The 24,637-nt window shown below is 52.9% G+C and overlaps 8 protein-coding genes across 8 annotated transcripts; 5 read left to right on the forward strand and 3 right to left on the reverse strand.

Moving 5' to 3' along the window:
* Nucleotides 1–173: 173 nt before the first annotated feature.
* On the forward strand, nt 174–788 carry ACET3X_007541 (uncharacterized protein; the record flags this gene model as incomplete). Its single annotated transcript, XM_069453699.1, has 4 exons — nt 174–258; nt 318–463; nt 509–608; nt 742–788. The coding sequence occupies 4 exons, from the start codon at nt 174–176 to the stop codon at nt 786–788; spliced, it is 378 nt and encodes a 125-aa protein (XP_069304704.1).
* A 652-nt stretch (nt 789–1,440) lies between these two features.
* Nucleotides 1,441–2,183, forward strand: ACET3X_007542 (uncharacterized protein; the record flags this gene model as incomplete). The annotated part of the gene is made up of 3 exons (XM_069453700.1): nt 1,441–1,644; nt 1,711–1,824; nt 1,914–2,183. 3 exons carry the CDS (start codon nt 1,441–1,443, stop codon nt 2,181–2,183), a joined length of 588 nt encoding a protein of 195 aa, XP_069304705.1.
* A 551-nt stretch (nt 2,184–2,734) lies between these two features.
* On the reverse strand, nt 2,735–9,953 carry ACET3X_007543 (uncharacterized protein; the record flags this gene model as incomplete). Its single annotated transcript, XM_069453701.1, has 2 exons — nt 2,735–9,881; nt 9,943–9,953. The coding sequence occupies 2 exons, from the start codon at nt 9,951–9,953 to the stop codon at nt 2,735–2,737; spliced, it is 7,158 nt and encodes a 2,385-aa protein (XP_069304706.1).
* Nucleotides 9,954–10,719: 766 nt separating this feature from the next.
* Nucleotides 10,720–12,044, forward strand: ACET3X_007544 (uncharacterized protein; the record flags this gene model as incomplete). Its single annotated transcript, XM_069453702.1, has 2 exons — nt 10,720–10,984; nt 11,038–12,044. The coding sequence occupies 2 exons, from the start codon at nt 10,720–10,722 to the stop codon at nt 12,042–12,044; spliced, it is 1,272 nt and encodes a 423-aa protein (XP_069304707.1).
* Nucleotides 12,045–12,665: 621 nt separating this feature from the next.
* ACET3X_007545 (uncharacterized protein) lies at nt 12,666–13,362 on the forward strand (the record flags this gene model as incomplete). Its single annotated transcript, XM_069453703.1, has 2 exons — nt 12,666–13,178; nt 13,243–13,362. The coding sequence occupies 2 exons, from the start codon at nt 12,666–12,668 to the stop codon at nt 13,360–13,362; spliced, it is 633 nt and encodes a 210-aa protein (XP_069304708.1).
* Nucleotides 13,363–13,418: 56 nt separating this feature from the next.
* ACET3X_007546 (uncharacterized protein) lies at nt 13,419–14,974 on the reverse strand. The gene is made up of 3 exons (XM_069453704.1): nt 14,260–14,974; nt 14,120–14,210; nt 13,419–14,069 (listed from the first exon to the last, which is right to left on the reverse strand). Exons 1-3 carry the CDS (start codon nt 14,707–14,709, stop codon nt 13,534–13,536), a joined length of 1,077 nt encoding a protein of 358 aa, XP_069304709.1. The 5' UTR covers nt 14,710–14,974; the 3' UTR covers nt 13,419–13,533.
* Nucleotides 14,975–16,677: 1,703 nt separating this feature from the next.
* Nucleotides 16,678–18,609, reverse strand: ACET3X_007547 (uncharacterized protein; the record flags this gene model as incomplete). The annotated part of the gene is made up of 2 exons (XM_069453705.1): nt 16,678–17,465; nt 17,751–18,609. The coding sequence occupies 2 exons, from the start codon at nt 18,607–18,609 to the stop codon at nt 16,678–16,680; spliced, it is 1,647 nt and encodes a 548-aa protein (XP_069304710.1).
* Nucleotides 18,610–22,342: 3,733 nt separating this feature from the next.
* Nucleotides 22,343–23,969, forward strand: ACET3X_007548 (uncharacterized protein; the record flags this gene model as incomplete). The annotated part of the gene is made up of 2 exons (XM_069453706.1): nt 22,343–22,369; nt 22,419–23,969. 2 exons carry the CDS (start codon nt 22,343–22,345, stop codon nt 23,967–23,969), a joined length of 1,578 nt encoding a protein of 525 aa, XP_069304711.1.
* Nucleotides 23,970–24,637: the final 668 nt, after the last annotated feature.

The raw sequence follows: 24,637 nt of genomic DNA on the forward strand, positions 1-24,637 counted from the left end.
TGATAACCATGCCTCATCCGCTCTTGAGCAAGGGGTTTCGGTCTGTGTCTACCACTCACTCGTTCAGACACCACCTATTTTCATCCAGCGCTCTGTGAGCAGCAGCCAGCTAGACTGTGCTTATACTTTACACTCATTTCACGCTCCTTACTTCGTTGGCTTCGTGTACGAGAATGGGATATGGCAAATCGATCCTACTGTCATTGAGGGTCCTCGCCCTCATCATAGCGTTGGGGTCGCTGGGGTCAGGTGCTTGGTGTAAGCATTCCACACCCCCAATTAAAAATACCAATAAAGGTCCTAACCATTTGATCTAGCTCAGTTTATCATTCGCGATATCAATAGCCGTGGTACTGAGACCCTCGAGAAGGTCCAGCCAGAACCGCAGGTGGCGCAGCTTTGGAAGGATTACTTCGTCACTGTTAGAAATGAAGCCATCAAAGTCTGGATATCGATCGCTTGTGTGCGTAATCTGCCATCCGTCTATCAAATCGTACTAACAATACAGGCTGCCTTTGCTTCACTCGCCGGCATAATCATCGTCCTGACGAATGTATTCCCACGTATGCGCATAGCCTCATCGGTCATTATCCCTACCGAATGCATCTGTATGTGTGCGATGGCTGTAACCCTAGGGATATCTCTTAGCTTCAGCACGAACCTCGAAACCTTCCGGGAAACACGCGTCGACACGGCTACCTCTCCAGACCTCACAACCTTCGCGATGCTGGTTGATCTCAGCCGAGGTTACACCATCGCAGCCGGCGCGGGCTGGTTTCTCTTCTTGATCGCGTTCATTACGGCAACAATTGATGCATGCCGTCGTGCCCGAGAGAAGGAGAGCTGCTCATTTGAACCCACGGCATCGGCACTCGGCATGGGTCATGGATATATCGCTATCGTTCCACCTTCTTCACGCAGTCGCGTACCAACTATGTATGACCCGTGCATACCATCGATCTTGATCGAGCAATACGCGGACGGGCGAGCGTCAGTGGGCACAGATATCGAGATGGGACGTGCAGACTCGGTTCTCAGTCAAGAGGGCAGGATTTCGTGCGAGTTTGAAAACGAGATATCTGGGCCGTTGAGTTTGGAGAAGCCGTCCAGAGTGCAGCAGATACGCCCTTCACGGCCGTGGAGTGAAGCACGTGCGGCACAGAACGAGGATGAAGTGATACATGCCATGTAGGGATTACCAATTCTTTAGCAATAGATTAGATAGCTCGACACTCGCTCGGGTAGTACAAGAACAATGAAGACAGGAATTGTTGTGATGGAGCGACTCTAGAACTCAAGCAACGCATAGTCACATGACCGTGTGTCTAGCGCGTCACGTTAGCGCGACACGTCCGGCCTGCGTCATTGCCAGGACCAGCGCGGCCCGTCAAACTGCAATCATCCACGCTCCACATCCCAATCTACACGACCCAACACACAATGGCCGGATTCAAACGCGGTGGCGCCCGAGGAGGCAGCACATTCAAGAAATCATTCCCAAAGAAACGTTCTTCACCCGACGCAGACGACAACAACGCGCCGCGCGCGAGCAAGAAGAACAAGGCCGGAGACGACAACGACGATGACTCTGTACCTGTGGTGCCCGAGCTCAAGACGGACGAAAACGGTGATGCATATGTTGGCGTAAGTCATACAAGAAATAGGGGATAGAGCGAAGAAACGAAGAGGACAGTACTAATGAGACTGTAGCTAAATGCCAGCGGGAAACGACGCGTGACCGTAAGCGACTTCAACAAGAGTACACTAGTTAGCATACGAGAGTACTATGTTACCGATTCTGGAGAGACGAGGCCGGGAAAGAAGGTATGTGGCAATGACCTAGACTGCTTGCATTCTATCTTCCTTCCTGCGTGTTTAGATGTTAAGAGATTACTGACGGCCATTACACACAGGGTATCTCACTTACGATTGATCAATACAACGCTTTGCTGGCTTCAGCACCACTGATCGAATCCGCACTCGCGAAGAAGGACATAAAGGTCGTAAGGCCGGATTATGACGCTGATCTGAGCGCAAAGAGTGAACATGAGAAGGAAGGGGCCAAGGACGAGGAAGAAGAAGAAAAAGATGAGGAAGCAGAACAAAAGACTGCGAAGAAGGGAGGAGTAACGACCAGACACCTTACGGGCGCAGTGCTACATTCTCGTCGGCACACACAATAATGGTCATGCAACAGTAGCTCGGGCAAGGAGATGGACACTTTGTCATGGCAATTGGTACAAAGAACGAAGGCGATCGTTTCATTACGCTCATTGATGAGCCTACGCATCGACTAAAGTCATAAACAAGAACATGTATGTAATCAGCAATGTTACTCCAGCAAGGTAACCAAACAAACTCCAGGCCAAGAAATCCAAATGCATATCCGCCAGTAGCTTCCCCAAGCGCCTGTGTGACCTCACGTAACAAACTCCGAGTGGAAATCTCAACACTCCTGAACGCGCGTCGAACCAATCGTTCCCCATGAACCCTCATCGAACCAACAACACCCAAAGCCTACCAAACTCCATCGTGCCAGGGCATGTACACATAAGCCATCAATCGTGCATTGCGATTCTGGGGAACACGTCACTGTCAAGCTCAACATATCAGTCGGCGACACCAACTCTAAAACCCTGGGAGGGCGAGTCGAAGCTTCAAACCAAAAGACACGGAGCGAGACACCAGAGCGTGTGCACCTCAGTAGTCGTTAACAGATTTGGTGAATGTTAGTCTACCCTACAGTGCTCGCCTCCTCCTCAGCCTGGCGTCGGAAATAGTCCGCGTCGACCAAGGAGTTACCAAGGTCGGCGGTAGGCAGATCAGTGCCAACCCCGGAGTCGCTCGGTGGAGAGTAGTGTTCTTTCATCTCTTCCCGGACGGCATCGACAGCGCGAACGATTTCTGATTGGGTTGGCAGGTCGACGTCGTGTTCGGTGGTGGCAGTCGAGATCTCGGAGCCAGTGATGTCCGACGGGTCGATGGTAGCCGTGGGCTCATTGTCTTCGTCGTCGTCGGAATACACCGACCCTTCCTCGTCGATGGGCTCTTCGCCACGAGCAGCAGAGCGCGCCGATTGCGCGCCATACGAGGTGCGGCGGTCATGATCAATGTCGCTACCGGTCATGTAGGATGAACCAGAAGCGTATGTGCACTCGCTACCTGTGCCGCCGAAGCTGGAGCGTCCATCATAGCCTGGTGTCTCGCCTTCAGCATAGTCGCGGCTGTCGAGACTGTAGCGACGCTCAGTGCCGGTCTCACTTTGCGCATCCTCCTCGATGGTGGCGTGAGAGATCGGCGCTGACTCGTGCTCATCCTCCTCAGGCAGAACGCCGTTCTCCTTGTTGGCAACAACGGCGCTCGGACGACCGCCCCAAGAACCTTTCCGAGAATAGTTGCTCGTCTTGACAGAGTGACTGCGCCCCAGTCCGCCAGCTTTGCTATTAGCCGGCGTCGTACTTGTAGGGTAAGCCTGAGCTCCAGTGGGCGCGTTGCCGCTGATTTGACTGAGGGACAGGATGCGGCGCTGTGCTGGGTTGGCGGGTGCTCCACGACGAATAGCAGGGCGAGGCTTGAGCGCAAGAGAGAGGCCGTTTGCTGCAGTGCTGGGAGGTGGCATGGCCTTGGCGTCCTCGTTCCCAGTGTCTGCGTTCATACGCTTCTTGAGCTTGGAACCACCCTTCGATCCACCTTTGGTCATCATAAGAGCACGGGAATGATCCATGATACCGTTCAAGATGCGACGCTCCAGTGCATCGGCCTTGGTGTCCATGAAGTGCAGCTCTTCTCGCCGAATGTCAAGCGCAGTGTGAAGAGACGAAACCTCACCAGTGAGGCGCACCTTTTGATTGGCAAGGTTCTCGCGCTCCGCTTGCAGACTGGCGACGGCAGCAAGAAGCGAGTCCTTCTCCTCCTTCAGCTCGGCCATGGTGCGGTCTTTCTCTTCTTGCAGTTCGGCCATGACACGTTCCTTCTCTTCCTTCAGTTCCTGCACGACACGCTCTTTTTCGGCCTTCATCTCTTGAATGTCTGCAAAGAGCTGCTCCTTCTGTGTCGCCTTTTCGGCTCGCAAGCTTTCCAAGTCGATCTCGAGCTGCTCCTTCTGAGTCGTTCGTCGCTCAATGAGCAAGCCAAGTTCCTCCGCTTCGCGTTCCTTGGCTTCATTGCCGTCAGTGATGAATTGCGTCTGCTTGGCAACGAAGTCGCTTAGCTCTGCAGCGGTTATCTTGACTTGGGCGTGGATCTCATCCAGCTTCTCAAGATTCCCTGCTGCTTTGCCAGCCTCATCAGCGTGACCAAGGAGCTTGTCCAGTTTCTCGTGCACCGCGCCGTCATCGTAATTGGGCGGTGGCTCGATTGCAAGCAGCTTGTCGAGTTTCTCTTGGACAGGTGCATCGTCGTACTTCTCCGGAAGCTCGATAGCTGGAGCTGGCGCTGGAAGAAGCTTCGGTAGATTGGCAAACTGCATCTGCAACTCTTCGGAACGAGCCCTGGCTTCTTCGTTCCAAGCACGAACGTTCTCGTCTGCCTCCTCCTTGGTCTTTTGCGCGTGCTCGTAGTGGGCCTTGACCAATGCTTCAATCTCGTGCAAGGCAACCATGAACTTAGGATGATACTCAGTAATGTTGTCCTGGAGGTTGTTGAAGATGTTCTCGACGTTCTTGATCTCATCACGAGTGTGGGAATGCTCAGTCTTGTCGTCGAGCTTCTGTTCCTCATACTTGGTGATGGTCTCGTTCTTCTGCTCTTCAAGCTTGGTGATGGTCTCATTCCTCTGCTCCTCAAGCTTGGCAATGTACTCCATCTTCTGCTCTTCAAGCTTCGCGATGGTTTCAAGCGTCTGCTCATCAAGCTTTGCCATCAATGCAAGCTTCTGCTCTTCGTACTTCGCAAGAGTCTCGTCCACCTTGCTGATGACGGCTGAGGAGTCGGTCGTCCACTGGGTAGAGGCGCCTTCAAACTGGGAGGTGGCGCCTTCGAATCGATCGTTCATGCCCGCAATAGTAGCGCCGAGAGTGTCGATGGTCAGGCGAAGCTCGTCAGCAGTTGCCTTTGTGCTCTCGAGCATCTTCTCTTGTTCTTCTGACTTCTCCTTCATGACCTTTGCAAGTTCGTCGGCTAGGAGCTGAGCGTCGTCATACTTGGCCATGAGGGTGTTGAACTTGTCCTCTAGGCTTTCTGTGAAGCCAGCAACAATCGCGTCCTTGACTTCGTCGTGCTTCTCGAGATGAAGTGCCGACTTCTCTGCTTGGTCATTCTGGAGGCCCTCAATGGATCCGTGAGCGCGCTCGAACTCTCTCGCAAGGATCTCCATGAGTTCCTTGACATCAGCAGTAACGTTGTTGGCACCGATTGTTTCCTCCAATGTCTTGAAGGAAGCTTGGAGACCTTCAATGGGACCGCCTTCGATGAGATTGGTCTTGATCTCCTCTCGCATCTCGTCCAGGGCGGCCTTGACCACAGTGATGTCCTCCACGAGCTGAGCAGCTTCAGCGCGTCGTTCATCAAAGTTGGTGGCGGTTTTCATGATGTCCTCCTCGTAGGTGTCTTTCATCTTGTCGTGGCTATCACGGAAGTCGTGGATCAAGCCAGTGAGCTGCTCCAAGTCGGCCTTTGAAGGAAGCTCTTCTGGATCCGGGATCTTCATGTCGTCGAGCTTCACCTTGAGATCATCTACTAGGAGGGTTACAGCGTCGATATCCGCCTTGGTCGCTTGAGGATTGGTCTCGTCGTCAGCCTTGGCAGCCTTCATCTCGTCAAGAGCAAGCTTGATATCGTCGGCAATGACCTGAATGACTGTAACGTCGGCCTTTGTTGCGCCTTCATCTTCGAACTTCTTCGCGAGCGCCTCCAGGGCCTCGGATGTGGTGCGTACGACGATCTCAACGTCTTCCAAGTTCTCCTTGGTGACAGCAGTCGCTGGGTCGGGCAGGACGAGCTCTTCGATCTTAGCTTTCGTGTTTGCGAGAAGAGTCTCGATGGCATCAGTGTCTTCCTTTCTGGCGATACCATCGAGAGCAGGTGGTGGCGTTTCTCGGTCTTGCATCACAAGAACGGCAGCTTGTACGTCTTTCAAGAGTTCTTCGATCGCGACAAGGTCCTCCTTCATAGCGGATCCAGCTGCGACGGCAGCAGATTCGGATGATGGCGCTGGCTCCGCCCTGGCACTGTCCATGGCTTCGACCTTATCCTGGATTTGTTCCAGCATAAGCTCCATCCTCGACAAGTCGGCGGATTGCTGAGGAGGCAGAGACGGCGATGGCGGAAGCTCTGCTTGCGTCGCTTCCTCAACGATCTCACGCGACATTAGTTCACCGCCTGCTGCTTCGTTCGCAAGAGCAATCTCATTTCCAGCAGGAGGAAGAGGGACATATTCTTCTTCGACATAAGTCTCCTGCCTTACGCTTCTGAGCATATCGATGTCGTCACGCAACGCGTTCAACCCTTCCTTGAGCGTATCCAAGATCTCGTATGATACGCTCATGTCGATTGTCTTCTCTGCGATTTTGGCAACATCAGCCCTCAGACCGTCAAGACCTTCTGTCATCGCATCCATGATCTCGCTAGTAGCAGACGCGTTGCGGTCAGGCGTGTCGAGCTTCTTATCCAGATGCGATTGAAGATCGTCTAGACCCAGTTTGAGGGCTTCCAGGACCTCCTCGGTATCGGCCCGGTTGTGTTGTCTGGTGACGTTATCAGACTGGCGGAGAAGGTCCAGCTCTCCACGGAAAGCTTCCAGGAGTTCTTCGTTGACGCCAGCAGAGTTGAGGTTCGTCTTGATATCATCCAGCGCAGCCTTCACAACCATGATCATCTCGGCTTTGTCGTTGTCGCCAGATGGTACAAGGGCATTGCCAAGTGATTCCTTCAAGGCCTCTAGTTCGCCACGAATGAGCGCAATGTTATCCTTTGAAGTGGTCTCCTGGGACGTGTGTAACCCGTCAATGAGTTCCCGGACAGCGTCAACAATGTCGTCCTTCTCGGCTGCGCCCCCGGATTTCATCACTGAACTGGCTAGGGTCTCGCGGAGATGTTCAAACTCTTCTTTCAGTGAAGCCAGCATGTCGTCATTGGATGTAGTCGCACTCTGTTTCTCGCCCACCAGAGCATGGAGACCGTCAAAACCGGCTTGAAGCTTCTCAAGGATATCGTTCTTGTTGCTGGAGGTATCACCAAGAACAACTTCCTTCAGCTGATCGAACTCGTGCTTGATGGCCTCGCTGATGTCGTCGTTCGAGTCATCGTCTTCCGATCGAAGAGCAACCTGTGACTTCATCTCATCGAAACCAGCGTTGATGGCAGCGAGGATCTCTTCGTTGGTCTTGGAAGAGGGAAGGAATTGAGAGCTCAGCTTCTCTTGGAGGTTCTCGAACTCAGACTTGATGTATTCTACCATGTCACCACGGCTCCAAGCTTGGTCTCCACGAGGACCTTCGGCAACGTAGCCTTGAACGTCTTCGCGCAACTTTTCGAGTTCAGCCTTGATGAGGTCGATCATCTCGCCGTCCTGGGTGATTTCTCGGGGCTGGTTGACAGAGCCTTGTAGGTCGGTACGAAGACTCTCCAGTCCCTCACGAAGGGTTTGGAGGACCTGCTCGGTATCACGCCCGTTGGCTGAGGAGAAACCTTGGAACTGGGTATTCACCTCATCTAGCACAGACTGGAGACGTTCCATGACAGCATCGTTGTGAGCTTGTGACGCGCTTTGTACAGCCTCTGTGATGCTCTCCTGGGGGATCTCGACTTCCATTGGAGCATGTTGTTGCTCAGAAAGCGCTTGACGAATCACCTCCTCGAGCACTTCCCTTGACAGAGCATCTGTGGGCGGATTTTGAGCTGAAAGTGCAGGCTTCAGTTCCTCCAAAGACTCTCGCACGGCCATTAGGACTTCCTCGCGGATTTCGTGGACCTCATTGATGGGAGGAGGGAGCTGGATCTTCTGCAATGAGTCCTGAAGCATGGTCTCGATCTCCTCCTTCGTAACAGCGCCAGAACCATTGAAGTCCTGCAGACCTTCGCGAAGACACTGCAGAATCTCATCATTGCCCAAGCCGACTTGTTGCACTTCGACATTCGGATTTATCTCGACACCGTCAAAAGCCTCTCGGACAGCGCTGATGATCGATTCCTTGTCAACAGCTGCAGCTTGGGGTGTCGGTTGATCCAAGCCACGCTCTGCCAGCGCTTGCTTGACAACGTCGTAGACCTCGTTGTTGTCGACTGTGGTGCGCGTCACGACAGATGACATGGATTGCCGTCTCCGCTCGCGCATGACCTTGTCCATGTGCTCCTTAAGATTGGCAAGGCCCTCTTGAACGATGGCGCTGATGTCCTCGTTAGAGGCGCTCGAACCAGATCCCGCTTCAGCCTGTCTGGCTTGTTCGGCTTCCTCAACCTTGCGAGCCAGTTCCCGTCCCATGCCGAGGACCTCACCCCGGAGGTCTTGGATGAGCGTCTTGGTGGCCATCGTGACACAACCTGACTCGGCGACGCTATCCTTGATCTTACGGAGGAATTTTAGCATCTCTTCACTCACAAAATCGGCAGCCTTTGGGCTAGAGTAGGCTTTGCTATCGGCGGATATCGTTCGCGTCAAGGCACCAGATCCTGGAGACGGTTCAAACGACGCCGATCCGGCAGCTGCTGGATTCATAAAGCCACCGGCTGAGCCTTGCTTGACGAACTCGGCCAGCTCAGTGACCTTCTTGGCAGTCTCTCCTGTGGCCTTGTCGACCAGCTTCTGCAGGCTCGCTACCAGACGCTCTTGGCCGTCTTTGGTTACCATCTCGCGTATGATCTTCTCCAGCATTGCGACGCTAGCAGCTCCCTCAACAGAGTATGGGTTCGGGCTTCCGATCCGCTCATCTGCCCAGGGGCTGGTGGACGCCATACGAGGGAAAGTGAATTGCTTCGTTGGGGTCATATGAGGATCTTGTAGGTTGAGGCTGCTAGACCGAGAGTTGTCGCCATTCATGGCTGCCGCAGCTTGAGCTTGCTGCTTTTGTGACATGGTGGCGAGGAGATCCTTGAGCGATTTGCGGATATCTTCGTCACGAGTATTGGTGGCCTCCTTCAAGCTGATAAGATCGGTGGCGTTGTCCTTGCTCCGCCGGCTGAGCTGCGACATGTCTTTCTGCAGGCTCGAGACGATGTTGTTGATGCTCATGAGCTGAATAGCGATGTTGTCGAAATTCTGCGGCGGTGGTGGTCCATGGACTGGCGCAGTCGCCGGGGCTGGTGCCGGTGTAGCCGCCGGTGAAGAGTGCGCCGAGCGGTTGGTGATGTTCGATAATGGCGGGTCAAGCATGTGTTGAGGAATGGTCATGCTCTGCAAGGCCTGCATGGTGGCAGAAGGGGGGGTGTTCTCTCCCAGGATGGCCCGCTGGCTAGGCCGCAGGGCAGGTGTGTCTTTGATCTCGAATCGTGATGCCGGCGTAGGAGTGAGTTGTCGCATAGGGCTCACGTCGGCATCTTTCCCAAAGTAGTCCCTCTCATAGTCCCTTGACACGGGCCGTCCTCCCCTACTCGATGGTCGATCGCGGTCGGGTGACCGCTCCGGCGACCGTGTATCGAGGTAGGTGCGCTCAGGTGAGCGGTTGTCAAGGTAGCTGCGCAGATCGCGAACGCTGCCCGGCTGTAATGACTGCATGCGCTTGTGCTGTGTGCCTTTGATCAGAGATCGCTCTGCAGACGTCTGCAACTTCTGTGGCATGGGGTTAGTAGTGTATGAGCTCGCTGGTAAACTCTCTCGCGCCTTCTCCTCTAGCGCCTTCGCCGCCTTCATGATGGCTGCAGATGTGTTTGGGCGAACGCCGAGAGTAGGAGAGCCTGGGTTCAGAGGCAGCGGCGGAGGTGCGCGATCTGGGTCAGCACTATCCCACCTGAAGCGCTGTGTTAGTGGCATATCGTGAGGGGTTTAATATGGCGGTGAGGAAGACGAACATGGGAATCATCCTGTCTTGTGAGAACGAATGTGTGTGTCTGACGAGTTCCCGGTCGCGCGAGACCTCTCTGTCTGATGAAGGCATTATGGTGTGTTGTCTGATATGTGCTCAACCCAAAAAGGTTGTTCTGAGGTGGAGAGTGGGAGCGAGCTGAATTGAGAGCGCAAGAGTGGAATTGGGGTATACAGCTGAGGGGGTCGATCGTGAAAAGCTATCAGCGATCCAGCGCAGGGTATATAATAGTTCGTAATATCGTGGAGGATGGGAGTGTGGGAAAGTGGACTGGAGATGCAGGGCGGGCGGTGTGTTGATCAATAGCTTGGGGTTTGTTTACGTGCACTGGCCAATAGGCGATGACGATGGAGGCGCGACTGCCAACTCAGCCGTCGCTGGGGCAGCAACGGCGCGAAGAGGATAGTCCAGTTATGGCGATGCGCCAATTGCGTGCACAGCGATGGGTGGATTTGGCAAACCAATTTTGAGGCGAACGCTTTTAGTGGATATCATGGTCCCTCCCTTCCTGTCGCGTGTTGCCGACCAAACTGCTGTTGCTATGTGCCCTGGCGGTGTGGCGCGGCGGTGTGGCGTCCTTTACCCTACCCATCGGAATTACATACTGCCGACCTTGCATCCGCCGCATCTCCATGTGAGCTTGTGAGCTCAACACCATCAAACAGTTCCATCACTGCCACTCCATCGCACGCTCCACCTCACGACCCGCGCGTACAAGTAACCACAAATCATCGCGTATACCACTAGCATCCAGTAAACCACCATGGCCGTCCCGGAAACGAGCTCGCGGATAGCGGAGGCGCAGAAGCTGGCCAAGTCGGATCCCTCCAAGGCCGAGCAGATCTTCAAAGATGTCCTGTCGCAAGACCCAGGCCAGAATGAGACTGCCATCAAGAACTATGAGAGCGCTTTGACCGGGCTCGGAGAGCTGTACCGTGACCAGAAGAGGGTGGATGCGCTGGCGGAGCTGGTCAAGCAGGCGCGGTCGATAATGTCATCCTTTGCTAAGGCGAAGACATCCAAGCTCGGTAAGAGCACACGTCTGGACACACATTCAAGCTCACGCAGCTAATCCTCACAGTCCGACAACTGCTCGACCTCTTCACCGCCATCCCCAACACTGTCGACGTCCAAATCGACGTCACCAAGTCATGCATAGAGTGGGCCGTGTCAGAGCGGAGAGGGTTCCTTCGGCAGAACCTAGAAACCCGACTCGTGTCCTTGTACATGCAGAAGCAATCCTACTACGAAGCCCTCACACTTATCAACAGCCTCCTCAAGGAGTTGAAGCGCTTGGACGACAAGCTGGTCTTGGTCGAGGTTCAGCTGCTCGAGTCAAGGGTTTACCACGCATTGGGCAACATACCAAAGGGTCGCGCTGCCCTCACTTCGGCACGAACTTCGGCTGCTTCAGTCTATACCCCGCCTCTGTTGCAAGCCGGACTGGATATGCAGAGTGGTATGCTGCATGCAGAGGACGGCGACTTCAACACGTCATTCTCCTACTTCATCGAAGCTATGGAGGGCTACCACTCACAAGACGAAGAACAGAAGGCTACTTCAGCACTCCAGTACATGCTGCTGTGCAAGATCATGCTCAACCTTGGAGACGACGTCACCTCGCTCATGACTTCCAAGCACGCTGTCAAGTACGCGGGCAGGCGGTTAGAAGCCATGAAGGCCGTAGCGCGAGCACACACCAACCGCAGTCTTGAAGAATACGAAACCGCCTTGACCGACTACCGTCAGCAGCTCGGCAGCGACCGCTTCATCACCTCCCATTTGCGACGCCTGTACGACAACATGCTGGAGCAGAACCTGATCAAGGTCATCGAGCCCTTCAGCAGGGTAGAGATTGATCATGTCGCCAAGATGGTCGGGCTTGATACCATACAAGTTGAGCGCAAGCTTTCGCAGATGATCCTCGACAAGGTCATCATTGGAGTCTTGGACCAGGGTGCGGGTTGTCTGATCGTATATGACGAGTCAGAGCGCGACCAGGGCTACGACGCGGCACTAAGTACACTCGAAAAGCTGAGCAACGTGGTCGATGTGCTCTACACCAACCAAGCTTCTCTGCTGGAGTAAAACAGGCGGAAGGGGAACTGTGACAGGCCCCAAAGCTATGTACAATAGAAGCATAGATGGTTAGGCATGCTATACCTGCAATGCGACTAGCTAATAACGATGACACATGACGTAGTAAAGCATGGCTTGATGAAACCTATATTGGGCATTGAAGATAACAGCAACTTTGGTCCGCTCGAGTACAGCAGAACAACATTACCTTTCACTCATGATTCAGATCGGCTGGACATTGGCAAGACATCGCGTTGACCTTACTTCTTTTTTCCTAATATATTATCGCATACTATCCGGCAGCGAAAAGACAGTCTTACCAAGCCGGCACTATACATATCCCCGTCTCATTCGCTAATCCTTGGCGATCTATACTCACTCCGTAGCCGATCCACAACACAACGATATTCCATCTCGAGATAGATTGTCATGCTCAAGGATGCTGGTCGCAGATTTGGAATCATGGACAAGGGGATAGTACAGGCGGAGATATGAAGAGATGCTTGGTGGCAACAGGAATGTGAATATAAGATACCATATCCATCACAAGAATCATAACTGCAGAGCAGAGTGTTCACCTATCATTCTTTCTAGTTCATTCCTACATAACCATCCCACACACTGCCCAATATGTATTTCATAGCCGCAGCTGCAGCGACCATCCTCGCTCTCATCCCCAGAGTTCTTTCCCATGGCCTTATTACCTCACCCCCCTCGCGTCCCACTGGCCCTTCTCTAAACTCCCTCTGCGGCCCTGCCATCACGCGCACTATCAACAACGACAACACCTCGCATGTCGAAGGCCTTCCAGAACTCCTAGCTGCGCCCTACAGCGCCTCCACCTGCAACCTCTGGCTCTGCAAAGGCCTGCAGTTCTCCGATAATCCTGCCAATAACACACAGGTATGGTCAGCTGGCCAGGTGGTACCGCTTAAAGTCTGGATTCGCATTCCGCACGAAGGGTCGGCGAATGTGAGTATCGTGGATGCGAAGCGGAATGAGATTGTGGGAGATATGTTGAAGGTGTGGGGAAAAGGGTATGCGCCGGGAAAGAGCGAGAGCGATGTTCCAATTGGACAGAGGGAGTTTAGTGTGAGGATACCCGAGGGGTTGGAAGAGAAATGCGCAATGGCTGGTGACTGTGTAAGTACCATGAGCGCACTAGTGCTGGCGCAATGATGCATGTAGGTTGCTGACTAGAGTATAGGTGTTGCAGTGGTATTGGTATGGTAATTCTGCGAAACAGACTTATGAATCCTGCGTGGACTTCAAAATCACGAAAATAGGCGCCAAAAGAGACGCTTTTGGTCGAGCGTTTAAGGGATAGATTGTAGGCCTGCTGTGAGGCTCTTTGACTTGGACCGGGTTGACCTCTGGAAGTTGAAATTATTGAGATTGTTGAATACGTCTATATCATGATACGATTCATTAACCACTCAGAAGGCAATTCTCGCATAAGAGAAAATCGAACCATCGCAACCAAACTTTGACAATACCCTTATTCCGCGACCTTGATGACAATCTTGCCCGAAAAATTACCCGACAGTTGCAGATCGAATGCTTTCTTCGCGTCCTCAAACCCAAAGGTTCTGTCAAGCATGACATCGAATTTCACATTCTTCTCCTCAATAAACGCGTTCATATCTTCCAAATCCTTCTTCGACCCAACAGCAATACCCTTCAACTTGGCATTTTTGCCCATCAAGGCCATGAGCTCAGATGGCTTCCAGTCAGCCTCCCAGCCACCAAGGAAGCCAACGAGAGACACAGTTCCGCCACGCGCGCAAAGGTAGCCGATATCATCGATAAGGGAGCCAACACCGCTGTTGTTGACGACAAAGTCAACACCACGACCGTTCGTAATTTCTTTTATCTTGGCGGGTTGGTCGTCGGTTTTGTAATTGAGACCGCGAACCTTGTCGCTAATCTTCTCTTGGATAGCTTTGATCTTGTCATTCGAGGAAGACGTGATGATTGGTGTGATTCCTCCGGCGAGACAAAGTAGCAGGGAGAACATGGAAACGCCGCCGGTTCCTACAGACGGTGAGTGGGATGATTTAAAAATTGCCATTCTTTGCTCGTACCTTGGAGAAGGGCACTGGAGTGCTTTTGCACGGTTTTCAACGAGTCCAATGAGTTCCAGGCAGTGACGCCTGCGCATGGTAGCATTGAGCCCTGTGGCTGTTTAGTCTGGTCTATCTACGCGTACTCTCGAACTACTCACCTCCTCCCATGACAAGTGCTTTGGCAAGTGCACCAAGTGCTTCGCTTGGTAGATAGCATATTGCCTCAGTGTGCCCGGAGCATTTGCACCGATAGCCACTGAGACGCTATCATCCGTTGGATCAAAGTCGCCTTGGTTGCAAATCGGAGCAACAGCATCTCCTATTTGAAAGTTTCTAACTGAGGACCCCATCCCGACGACCTCAGCGGCACAGTCGGAGCACGGGATGCCTTGCTCAGTCATGGGGACGGGGTATTCCTTGACAAGCATAGCGACATCACGGTAGTTGAGTGATACGGCATGAATCTTGATGACCACATCGTTGGGCCCGAGGTCCTTCTCTTCGGGGAGCGTTTCCTGGGTTTTCTCAAGAGTGAGAGGGTTCTGGCGCGAAGCACTGTCTTTGCCTGCGCTGCGACGGTAGGCTGTGTAGGTAGATGGGTAGGCCATGGCTGCAAGTTTATGTGGTGAGATTGTCCTGGAGGGCTGCGCGGATGGATCTGATGTACGGAAAACCGGTATTGCGGGACTTCATGGCTGATATATAGGGCAAACCCGTTCGCCCCTCTCAAGTGGTGTGTGGATGCTGATCAATCATTTTGTGGTACATGCTTCATGCGATGCAGGTGGAGTCGATATCGTTCCTGGAAGGCATCATGTAACAACAACCCGTGGACTAAAACTGTGCGACTCGCGAAGGTGCGCTATATCAAGCGCGAATGCGTAGTATCTAGGTATAATTGGGCTGGAATACTGTTAAAGTACTAGTACGCTGTTTCGACTGCGGGGCGACGGAGTGGGGCGCCACTCCGCTTCCGATCTTTTCGGTCCGCGCGCTGCCCGAGAACCATCGATCTCCCTCCACGAGTGTGTAGGATTGCCTTTGGGTCTCCTCGAGGAGGCCTGATTCATGAAGCAATAGTCACTAGTTTGTGTTCTAGGAAAAGTTGGATTGTTGTATATCTTTGGGTTTATTTCACTACCGCTTGTCTACGACGAAGTTTGTGGTCGAGCGCTAAGTCAAGATATTCGTGTGCGAGAGTACTTCTTTTTTTCAAAAAAGAAAAGAAAGTCATCGCAACTGTACAAGAAGAAGTTACGCATCCTTCCGAGTGTCTGAAATCACAACGAATGTGATAGATCAGGGCCAGATACTTTTAGTAGAAATTCTTCAGCACACGAAACTTCACTCGTGATCGCCGCTCAACACCGCAGAGGAGCTCAAAATCATCTTTCAGATCATTTCATCAATAAGGTCGTAACCAGCCACCGCAGGCGCGCCAACAGTATCTGCGGGCGCAGCATTGAGTCCAAACACCCAGCTCTCCTCGCCCAGAATTTCCGACAACTCAGCATTGTGCTCGTGAAGCCCTTGAATGGCACGCACCAGCTCTTTTTTTTAACAAAGTTCTGGATGCGTTCTCGATCAACGTCAACACTAAGGCGGTGAAAGAAGAACTTGACCGTGGTTCCAAAAGTCATCCACTCAGAGATCATAACAAAATTTTCTCGCGTAGAGTACGATCCTCGTCGATAGGAATCCTGGAGACACGGGAGAAGGAGCGATCGGACACAAAGATGAACTTCCTGGATGGGATTATTGCCTTGCTTTTGGAAGTGAAGAAACATGCCGTGGAGTAACTTCGGGGGTAAATCTTCAAGAGAGAGGTATACACGCAGGATGTGAGTGTCGCAGTCCAAAGTAGACATGGGGTTGGGGGTTCTCTTCGTGTTCTGCTTGCCAGTGATGCCGGTAGTGACAGCTGCGAAGATGAGCCCAGTGGGTGGAGATCCTGCGGGCTGCTTTTCAACTGGTGAGATAGCGGTAGTACGGGGGAACTTTGAATCTAATGATATAGACGACGAATCAATTAGAGGCGATACTAGAGATGTGCCTGAGTAAGCAGAAGCAAGAGAGCCCTTGCCGTATTGCTCTCAAGGGCTAACCCCCCAAGTCGGAGTGGCGATAGTAGTGGAAGCAGCGCCAAAACTGAAGTTTGGGGGAGGGGTTGTAAAGGAAGGCATCCTGTTGATTAGTATGGGGAAGTAAAGTGATTATTTTCTTGTCGAAATCTCGAAACTCTTGCACTTGTTGCGAGCTGAGATTATCGTGGTAAATATAGGGTACCAGGAATTTAGTACTATGAGGCAGATGAGCAAATACAAACCTCTTCCATGATTGAAGCGTTAGGAATGCGGCAGTTCTGGGTGGTTTGTTATCAAAGTACCATGTGGTGAGACGGAATGAACCAGAATGTGAGGGTGAGAAATGATCTCTGTATTGATTCTGTTTAGAATGAGAGTATATACACAAAGAAGTGTAGAGTAAATGAGTGGATACATCATCGTCGATCTCGAGATTCCAAGCAACCATATGCTCTTCTGGATACCCGACTTCCAGCTTTCCATTTATTCCATCTAACAAGCGGCGACATCAGCAGGTGTATAGATGCAAGCAGAGCTAGGACCCTCGCTGATCTGCGTGGGCTCATCACCAGTATTGTTGCCCTCGAACTCCTCGCAAATGACACTTGTATCGGTGACACAAGAGTTGGTGATTGTCGCGGTATCACCGTAGTTGGAGTTGATACCGACGAATGCAGCGGATCCGCCCGTAGCCGTCACACCGTCGATCTTGACGTGACGCTCACCCATTGTTTTGCAGTTACCGCACGATCGGTATAGCTTGCCAAAGTCCGAGACAGTGAAGCCGCTAATTGTAATTGTGCCGACACCGTTGTGCTGGATGACTTTGTCGGCTGCGCCCATAGCTCCACCACCAGTGACTGTGCCATCGCCGTCCTTCTTGAAAGTGAGAGCGTCCTCACAAACAGCCTCCCACCAGACATTCTCGATAGTGCAAGGACCTTGGCAATGTACACCCTCGATCTGATCGGCACCGATGATGACGTTACGGAGAGTGGCACCGGGTGCAAGAGAGAACACTGCGTCGCTGTCTCCTCCCTCTCCTTGTCCTGAGCAGGATACGCCACGGCCGAAGCGTGCCATGCCACCATCGAACTCGCCTTCTACCATCATGGTCTCGGTAAGGGTTGACTCGCCAGCTGCTGCTGGCATGGTGCCGCTTGCTGCAGTGCCACCAGATGAAGTGGAGTTACCAGATCCGGAGCTTGGTGCAGAGCTACCGCCTGAGCCGGTAGAAGACTCTCCACCTGAAGACTCGTCGCCAGAAGAAGATTCGCCGCCTGATCCAGAGGAAGATTCGCCGCCTGAGCCCGAGGAAGATTCGCCGCCTGAGCCCGAGGAAGATTCGCCGCCTGAGCCCGAGGATGACTCTTCACCGGAACCAGAGGAGGACTCTCCACCTGATCCCGTTGAAGACTCTCCTTCAGATCCAGAGGAAGATTCGCTGCCTGATCCAGAGGAAGATTCGCCGCCTGGTCCAGAGGAAGATTCGCCGCCTGAGCCCGAGGATGACTCTTCACCCGAACCCGATGAAGACTCTCCACCCGAGCCAGTAGAAGACTCACCATCTGAAGATTCGCCACCAGAAGAAGATCCACCGCCCGATCCAGAGGAAGATTCTTCATCCGAGCCAGAGGAAGACTCTCCGCCCGAAGAAGACTCGTTGCCAGAGGAGGAATCGCTGCCGCTGCCGCTGCCGCTGCCGCTCTCGGTATCTGAGCCAGACTCCGAGCTTGAATCGCCACCCTCAGCTGGGGTCTCTGTCTCTTCGTCTCCACCAGAGCTTGAACCAGAGCCACTAGACTCTTGCTCTCCGGATGTGCTATCCTCAGAGCTACCCCCAGTGCTCTCGCTCGTGTCCTCAGAAGACTCGTCGCTAGAGCCAGACGAACCCTCAGAAGAGCCGCTGGATTCCTCCTCACTGCCGCCGCTGGAACCAGATTCTTCATCGGCGCCGCTCTCCGCAGAGGTCTCCGTGTCGTCTGAAGAACTGGAAGCTTCCTCATGGTCTGCGGACCTGGCTTTCCAGACCCAGTCGAAGAGTTGGCGCTTAGCTGGGGCACGGACGGAGATGAGAGATCTTCGCTCGTTGTCGTTGTCGTTGTCGGTGCTGGGCGAGAATGTGGGGATTGCAGTCATTTGGGGCTTGGATGGCTGACCGCCAGAGCCGGGGAAGCTTCCTGTGGGAGCACTGCCATCAGTAGGGAAGATGCCGGGAGCACCGCCATACTGTTGGCCGCCTCGTCCCGCGCCATTGGCTAGGCCATTGTCGGCGTGTTTTGCGCCGTGGTTGAGGTCGCTGGGGTCAGTGCCGTTGCGGTGGCGATCACCATGAGCGTGAGCACCGGTAGGGGCGGGAGCAGGCGCTGCAGAGACGGAAACGATCAGAGCCGCGGTGGCGACGGTGGAAAGAGAGAAACGCATATTTTATAGGTTTTCAGGAAAGTTTTTTGAAGTGAATGTTGGAATGAAAGTTGAAGAATGAAGGTATTGTCCAGCAAAGATGACACAGTCAAGAAATGAAGGGTGACCGGCACAAAGCTGTAAGAGACAAAGAAGAGAGTGAGAGTGTAGGAAGCAAGGAAGAGATCGTTGGTCCTGATGAGGATGAGGATTTTGCAATGCGCTGGCTGCAGACACCTTTATAGCCATCCTGTCTGAAGTGGTTACTCCTCGTCTCCTCATTTTCCATGCCCATGGTGTAGGGACATGTTTCCACACACCCTGAACTCCAAACTACCAAGCGCGGGTCGCCTACCGTCTCTTGGTGTGCGGGTGTGATGCGATCAATGCAATGCCAGGATAGGTCCGAACACAGGTGGGGCCATGAATCCAGAAAACATATGGAGAAGGACTGATGTCCTGGTAAGAGTGCCGTCTCTGGTTTGCGCGTCCCGTTCTCGAAACCGATGTTCCGGCATCCGACAATCTACGGGAGCGATGCGTTTGGTTTCAAGCCTAGGATGTTAGTCTTGGCGGCCGTGGCAGCTATATTGTGTGCACCCTGGTGGCGATCACACCAGAAACGTCGCAGCTGTCAGTAGATAGTCTAGAAGCTTCATATGTCTGGGCAGTCCGCGTCACGCGTTTCAACTACGCAGCCACACAAAGCGGATCTGCATGTATCGAGACTGCCAAACATTCGATTTTCTAAGATGAACATCAGTGTGAAGTGATATTATGAATGATTTGGGCTATGTTTGTCCCACCTGTATCTAGACTGCGACCAACTCCTCTAGCTTATACCTGACGATATCCCACTTTCCAAGAGTGCCTTTTGGAAAACTCTCCAATCCAGAGAACTCAGCGGATCGTATATACGTGGTTTCCCAGGTTCTCCGTTATCGCCAATGAACGCTGCCAAGTTGTTTTTCATATACCGGCAAAGTTCATCTTTAAGCTCTGAAGTTGTAAGGCTCGAATGGTATATTGTGCTGAGGCCCTGGCTCTGCATGCGCTCGATGTGGCCATTATCATGCCCCGCGTTGTGAATGTGGGGATTGCAGGTTTCGATCTGGAGAATTCGCACAGATAATGGGTGTTGCGAAAAGGCTAGTCGTTCCCATATGTCGATCAATTGAAACGGTTCGACTGCGTAGCCAGTCGCAAATCGGAGTTTAAGGGCAAGATCAATACTCAACGCGTGCTCGCCGGCGTTGCTAGTACCGATCATTGTATCCGGTGTAGTGTCACCCCCGAGAGCTCTCAGAAGGCGGTTCATCCATTCGTTGACAACGCGCGAGGAACGCCCAAACTCATTGAATACAAGTTGGCCATCCCTGACTTTGGGCTTTGATTTCCACTTGATACGTACCATTGCATGCTGGTCTTTTCCAGTATCATCGGTTCGATGTAAGGCGTAATGCAGTCCAGCGGCGTACACCTTACAGTATTCAAGAACAGACCCTGGAACGCGATTATCAGCGTCGATGAAACCTACGAACTTACGGCTCATATGTTTCGCGATGATTACACCAAGCATCATGGCTTCCCCCTTTCCATTATTGATGCGCGGAGTATCTCCCTCTTCTATAGGCGGCTTTATTATATTCATCACACCTGCTTCCTGAAAAGCGCGAGCGAAGAATGGCGAACCTTGGTGTTCCACGATTACGTGACGATCAGTCATCTTCCCGAAGTCGAGTAGCAGTTTGCGCTCCGCTTCAAAGTTCAGCTGGTCGCTATTGGAGATGAAGATGACGAGACACCAGTGTGGAACCCCACGCAGAAGCGCTTGGAGAACGTGTTCATCTTCGTTCATACAAGGAATTACAATGGCGAGGTCGCGTTCAATATCCTCGATTGAATCTCGGGGGATGACGACGTTTTTCTGGACAATCGAAGTCTTTTCGGTGCCATCTCCTGAGGTGTCCTGACCTTCCGCGTCAAGTTCAGAAACAAATGACATTTCGTGTAGCTTGACGCTACCGACATGGGTTACTCCAGGGCGGATACTCAACCTCATAGCGGAGACGAGAATGGCTGCGGTGATCTAGGGAATAGGGTCGACCTTGTAGTAGTATATACCAAAGTCTTCATATAGACCTCATATAACAATATCGCAGTCGTTGTAAAAAACTGGAGTCGATGCCTGCACAGATCCACAACACTGTAGTAGAACAATAACACAATGGATACACATGGAGAGGATATACCTAGCTTCTTCGTGGTGACCAAAGAGGCAGTGAAGTACACAGTACTTGAGTTCGTGAATGACTTCTGACAAACAGTGTGTCCAAAGTCTCTCATGTCAAAAGAGCTGTAGTCTGACATTGAGTTGCCAAACCATTGTTTGGCATACTTTCAGTCAACCGCAATAGACATCTGGGTCTTTTTTCTCTTTTTAGCCAGGAAGCATATTCCACTGCTGTCATTGCCACGCCTTGTTCGTAGCTCGTCCCAGCGTGCATCTTGGGAGGCGACATATGCTTGGCAGCGATTGTCGTGGTACGTTGTGTTATTCAAATCCCGATCGAAGTACCATATACCAAGTCTCTGCCCTTGATATGGCCATCGGATCGTTCCGGAAGTGGTTATGGCGATATTGGATTGACCGCAATATATTCTGAACATAGTGCCCATGGTACGATTGACGAAGCCATAGTATTTGTGACGATCATTTTGTTGATCACGATCCTGATTCAGTCCCATGTCGTAGTTGTGTTTCAAACGGCAGCGAACCAAGTGAGTTTGATTGAATCATGTCTTGGCCTGGCCGTCTACCACGTAGCCAGTAATGAGACAAGGGACGTCTTCATCGCAAGCGAATTCTTCCATGTCTTGTCGACTGCCTGGCTTTCGTTCAGAATGGGTAAATGGAGCCGTTGGTGAAGAGGCTAGAATTGTCGCGCCTGTCAATGAGCAGGCCACCATCGTCAATGACCATATATGTTATATATATGTGTGTCCACAAACCTCTTCCTCAACGAGCAGGCCGAATGTTCGGGTTACAGACGGTATGCAAATTGCACGTCCACACAGCAGAATATGAGGCTGTATGAAGATCCGCAAAGGGTTGTCGCATGTCGCCAGCGTGTGAAACGATAAAGGCCCTTCTCGCAAGCGAGTGCCTCCACGCCTTATCAAATACTGGCTGTGATTTCTCTTGGAGGATACTTTGAACTGCGATCAATACCCACGAAGAGTTCTCGCAGTTCCTTTGAGTACTCCTGTCGCTGTGACGTTTGTTTACGTGTCGTCGCTCTTCCAGCGGATGTAGCACGCGACAGTTTTTTCTCGTCTGACCGTGTCGCCGGTACCGCCGCAGCCTCTCAAGCACGCGCTGCCATCGGAGTAGCGGATAGACGAAGACTTGGAATAGAAGCCTCACGCGTCGTCTGTAAAGGTGGGCGCGACTGCATCGTTTAGCGCGCGACGTTGACGTGTGTAGTGTTGTTTAGTGAGAGGTATTTTCACAAGCGAAGTTTGTTTAGTCAGAGCTCCTCGGCTATGCACCTGGAGCTCTGGCCTCGCCCAAACGCCTCCATGACGTCCTAGCTGGTGACACAGGAAGCGCGATGCGGATCCGTCTCCGCGAACCGTGAGAGCAGAGAGCTTTCCCCGCGTTTTGAATAGTTTTGTGCCATCTTCTTGATCCTTTATAAGTCGTCATTTCCCTGGAGTTGTTGCGATGGCCTCCAACATAAATCCCGACAAGATGAGCTACGTCTACAACTCGCAGCTCGTGAGCGCTTCTCGCATGTGCAGGTCGTGCATACACTGACCATGAGCAGGATGCTTTCACCCTCTACCATGTTTCCCAGGAGAGCGAGGAACACAGCGCTGTCGGCCCTGCGCTGCCTGCCCTCGGCCACGCCACGTCTGGCGCTCTCGGCACCGTCATATCCAAACTCATAACATATCCTCTGGAGCTCGTCATCACGCGCCTACAGGTCCAGCGCCAACTGCATCCCGGCGACAAGCACCCGCACTACAATGGTTTTCTTGACGCCCTTGAGAAGATATACGAGAGGGAAGGCGGGCCCAAGGCCTTCTACACTGGTGTCGTGCCCGCGGCTCTCAAGGGCGTCGCCGACAGCTTCCTGTTCTTCCTGGCGTATTCATATGTGCGACAGAAGAGGCTCAATGCGCGAGATGGCGGGCGCAACTTGCCTGCGCTCGAAGAGATTGGCGTTGGCGTCCTGGCAGGCGCTTTCTCCAAGTTCTTCACCACACCCATCCAGCAGATTATTACGCGGAAGCAAACGGCAGCAATGATGAGACAGGAGTCTTCAACCACCATACCCCCGCTGACCAGCACCAGAGACATCGCATGGGAGATTAGGCGCGAAAAGGGCCTGCAAGGCTTCTGGTCTGGGTACTCTGCCAGTCTGATCCTCACCCTAAACCCTTCAATCACCATGCTCTTGCACAAAGCTCTGATACGACTAGTTGTACCCAGGGCAAAGCGGGACGACCCCGGAGCGCGCATGACGTTCCTCCTGGCTGCCATAAGCAAGGTGCTCGCCTCCACTGCCACTTATCCGTTCTCGCTCGCAAAGTCACGCGCCCAAGTGTCTGCCCAGGAGCCTTCTTCCGGAATCGGTGAGACTTCGGATAAAGAAAAGTCCAACGACGCGCTTGGATCCAGAGCCTTGCAAGCCAGGCAGCGGACCGTGTTCAGTACGATCTTGCGCATCGCTCAGACGGAAGGGATATTGGGCTTGTACCAGGGTCTTGGAGCGGAAGTCGTCAAGGGCTTCTTCTCCCACGGCATCACGATGCTGATGAAGGACCGCATCCATGCTGTCATCATCAGTCTATACTACACGGTGCAGAGTGCGCTGAAGAAATATCCCAGCCCGAGCGAAGTCGCAAAGTCGGCATCAGACAGTGTTCAGAAGGCGTATGAACAAAGCAAAGAACAAGCCAGCGAGGCCTATGCCAAGGGCGCCGAAGTCGTCGGCAATGCAACGGAATCTGCAAAGCAGGTGGTATCGCAGGGCTCGCAAGAAGCGCAAGAGCTTGTAGAGAAGGGTCGACAACATGCCGCTGATGCGTACTCGAAAGGCGCGCAAGCAGCAGAAACGGCAACAGCGTCTGCACAAGACGCAGTACACAGCGGCACGCAGCAAGCTGGGCAGGTGTACGAGAAGAGCAAAGAGGTCGTGGGTGAGGCTGCTAGCAGTGTTTACGACCAGAGCAAAGATGTTCTGGACAAAGGCCAGGATGCTGCAAGCAACGCAACACAGCAAACTGGCGATGCATTGCAGCAAGCAAATGACTCTGTTCTGGATGCGGACATTAGGGACATTAACGGTCCTGACAAGGGCATCAAGGAGTGAGGTACATGGCGGACAATTTTCCCCAGGGCGTTCAGATTGTACATATACCCGATTAATTTATACTTGTAATGTCTGCATGGTTGGTTTCTTTTGCCATGGTTTGGCGGCAGAAAGCGTGCCCAACTATGGGACGTGTGACGCATAGCAGCAAATAATTTCCGGGCGAACTGTGCATCTACCTTGGGCGATGTGAAACGTCAGGGCGGTGTCAGTATCCACAGCCATGCTTCACGCAGGCCATGTGTGTCTACCGAAAGGCGAAAGCGTGCCAATCATGCACCGTCTGTGTCCGGGGCTGGACAAAGAAGGCTGGCGGGGGGCTCAAAACAGCGTGGGCTGGTCGAGTCGAACGGGATGTTCAGCAGGCTGTTGGGGTTGGGGCTTTATTGTCGCTGCTGCGCTGGCCATTGTGGAGTCTGTCGCATGTGTCATCCCGGTGGCTGGTTGCAGCAAGGTGCCCGTGGTTGCCCTGGAGGCCAGTGCGCTAACCACCGCTCCGCGCCCGCAGCGTCGCCATCAACAAGCACCGGCTGGGCTCGACATTCGACTGCATGCCGCAGTTGAGCGGCCTACTAACGACTAACCTGCACAGCGACAGGAAACGCATTGCTGCGGCCATAGTGTGAGTGCTGAGAGCTGGCTGTAAGGCATCGGACAGTCGGCGGCGC

This window comes from Alternaria dauci, chromosome 7 (assembly GCF_042100115.1).
Source record: "Alternaria dauci strain A2016 chromosome 7, whole genome shotgun sequence".
NCBI classification, from domain to species: Eukaryota; Fungi; Ascomycota; class Dothideomycetes; order Pleosporales; family Pleosporaceae; genus Alternaria; species Alternaria dauci.

What these genes read in the sequence shown, in the direction of transcription:
- ACET3X_007546 (XM_069453704.1), bottom strand. Translation starts at nt 14,709, where the DNA reads ATGGCCTACCCATCTACCTACACAGCCTACCGTCGCAGCGCAGGCAAA. An exon ending in AGCACTTGTCATGGGAGGAG is followed by an intron (nt 14,211 to 14,259) that starts GTGAGTAGTTCG and finishes AAACAGCCACAG; the next exon opens with GGCTCAATGCTACCATGCGC. An exon ending in CTCCAGTGCCCTTCTCCAAG is followed by an intron (nt 14,070 to 14,119) that starts GTACGAGCAAAG and finishes CACCGTCTGTAG; the next exon opens with GAACCGGCGGCGTTTCCATG.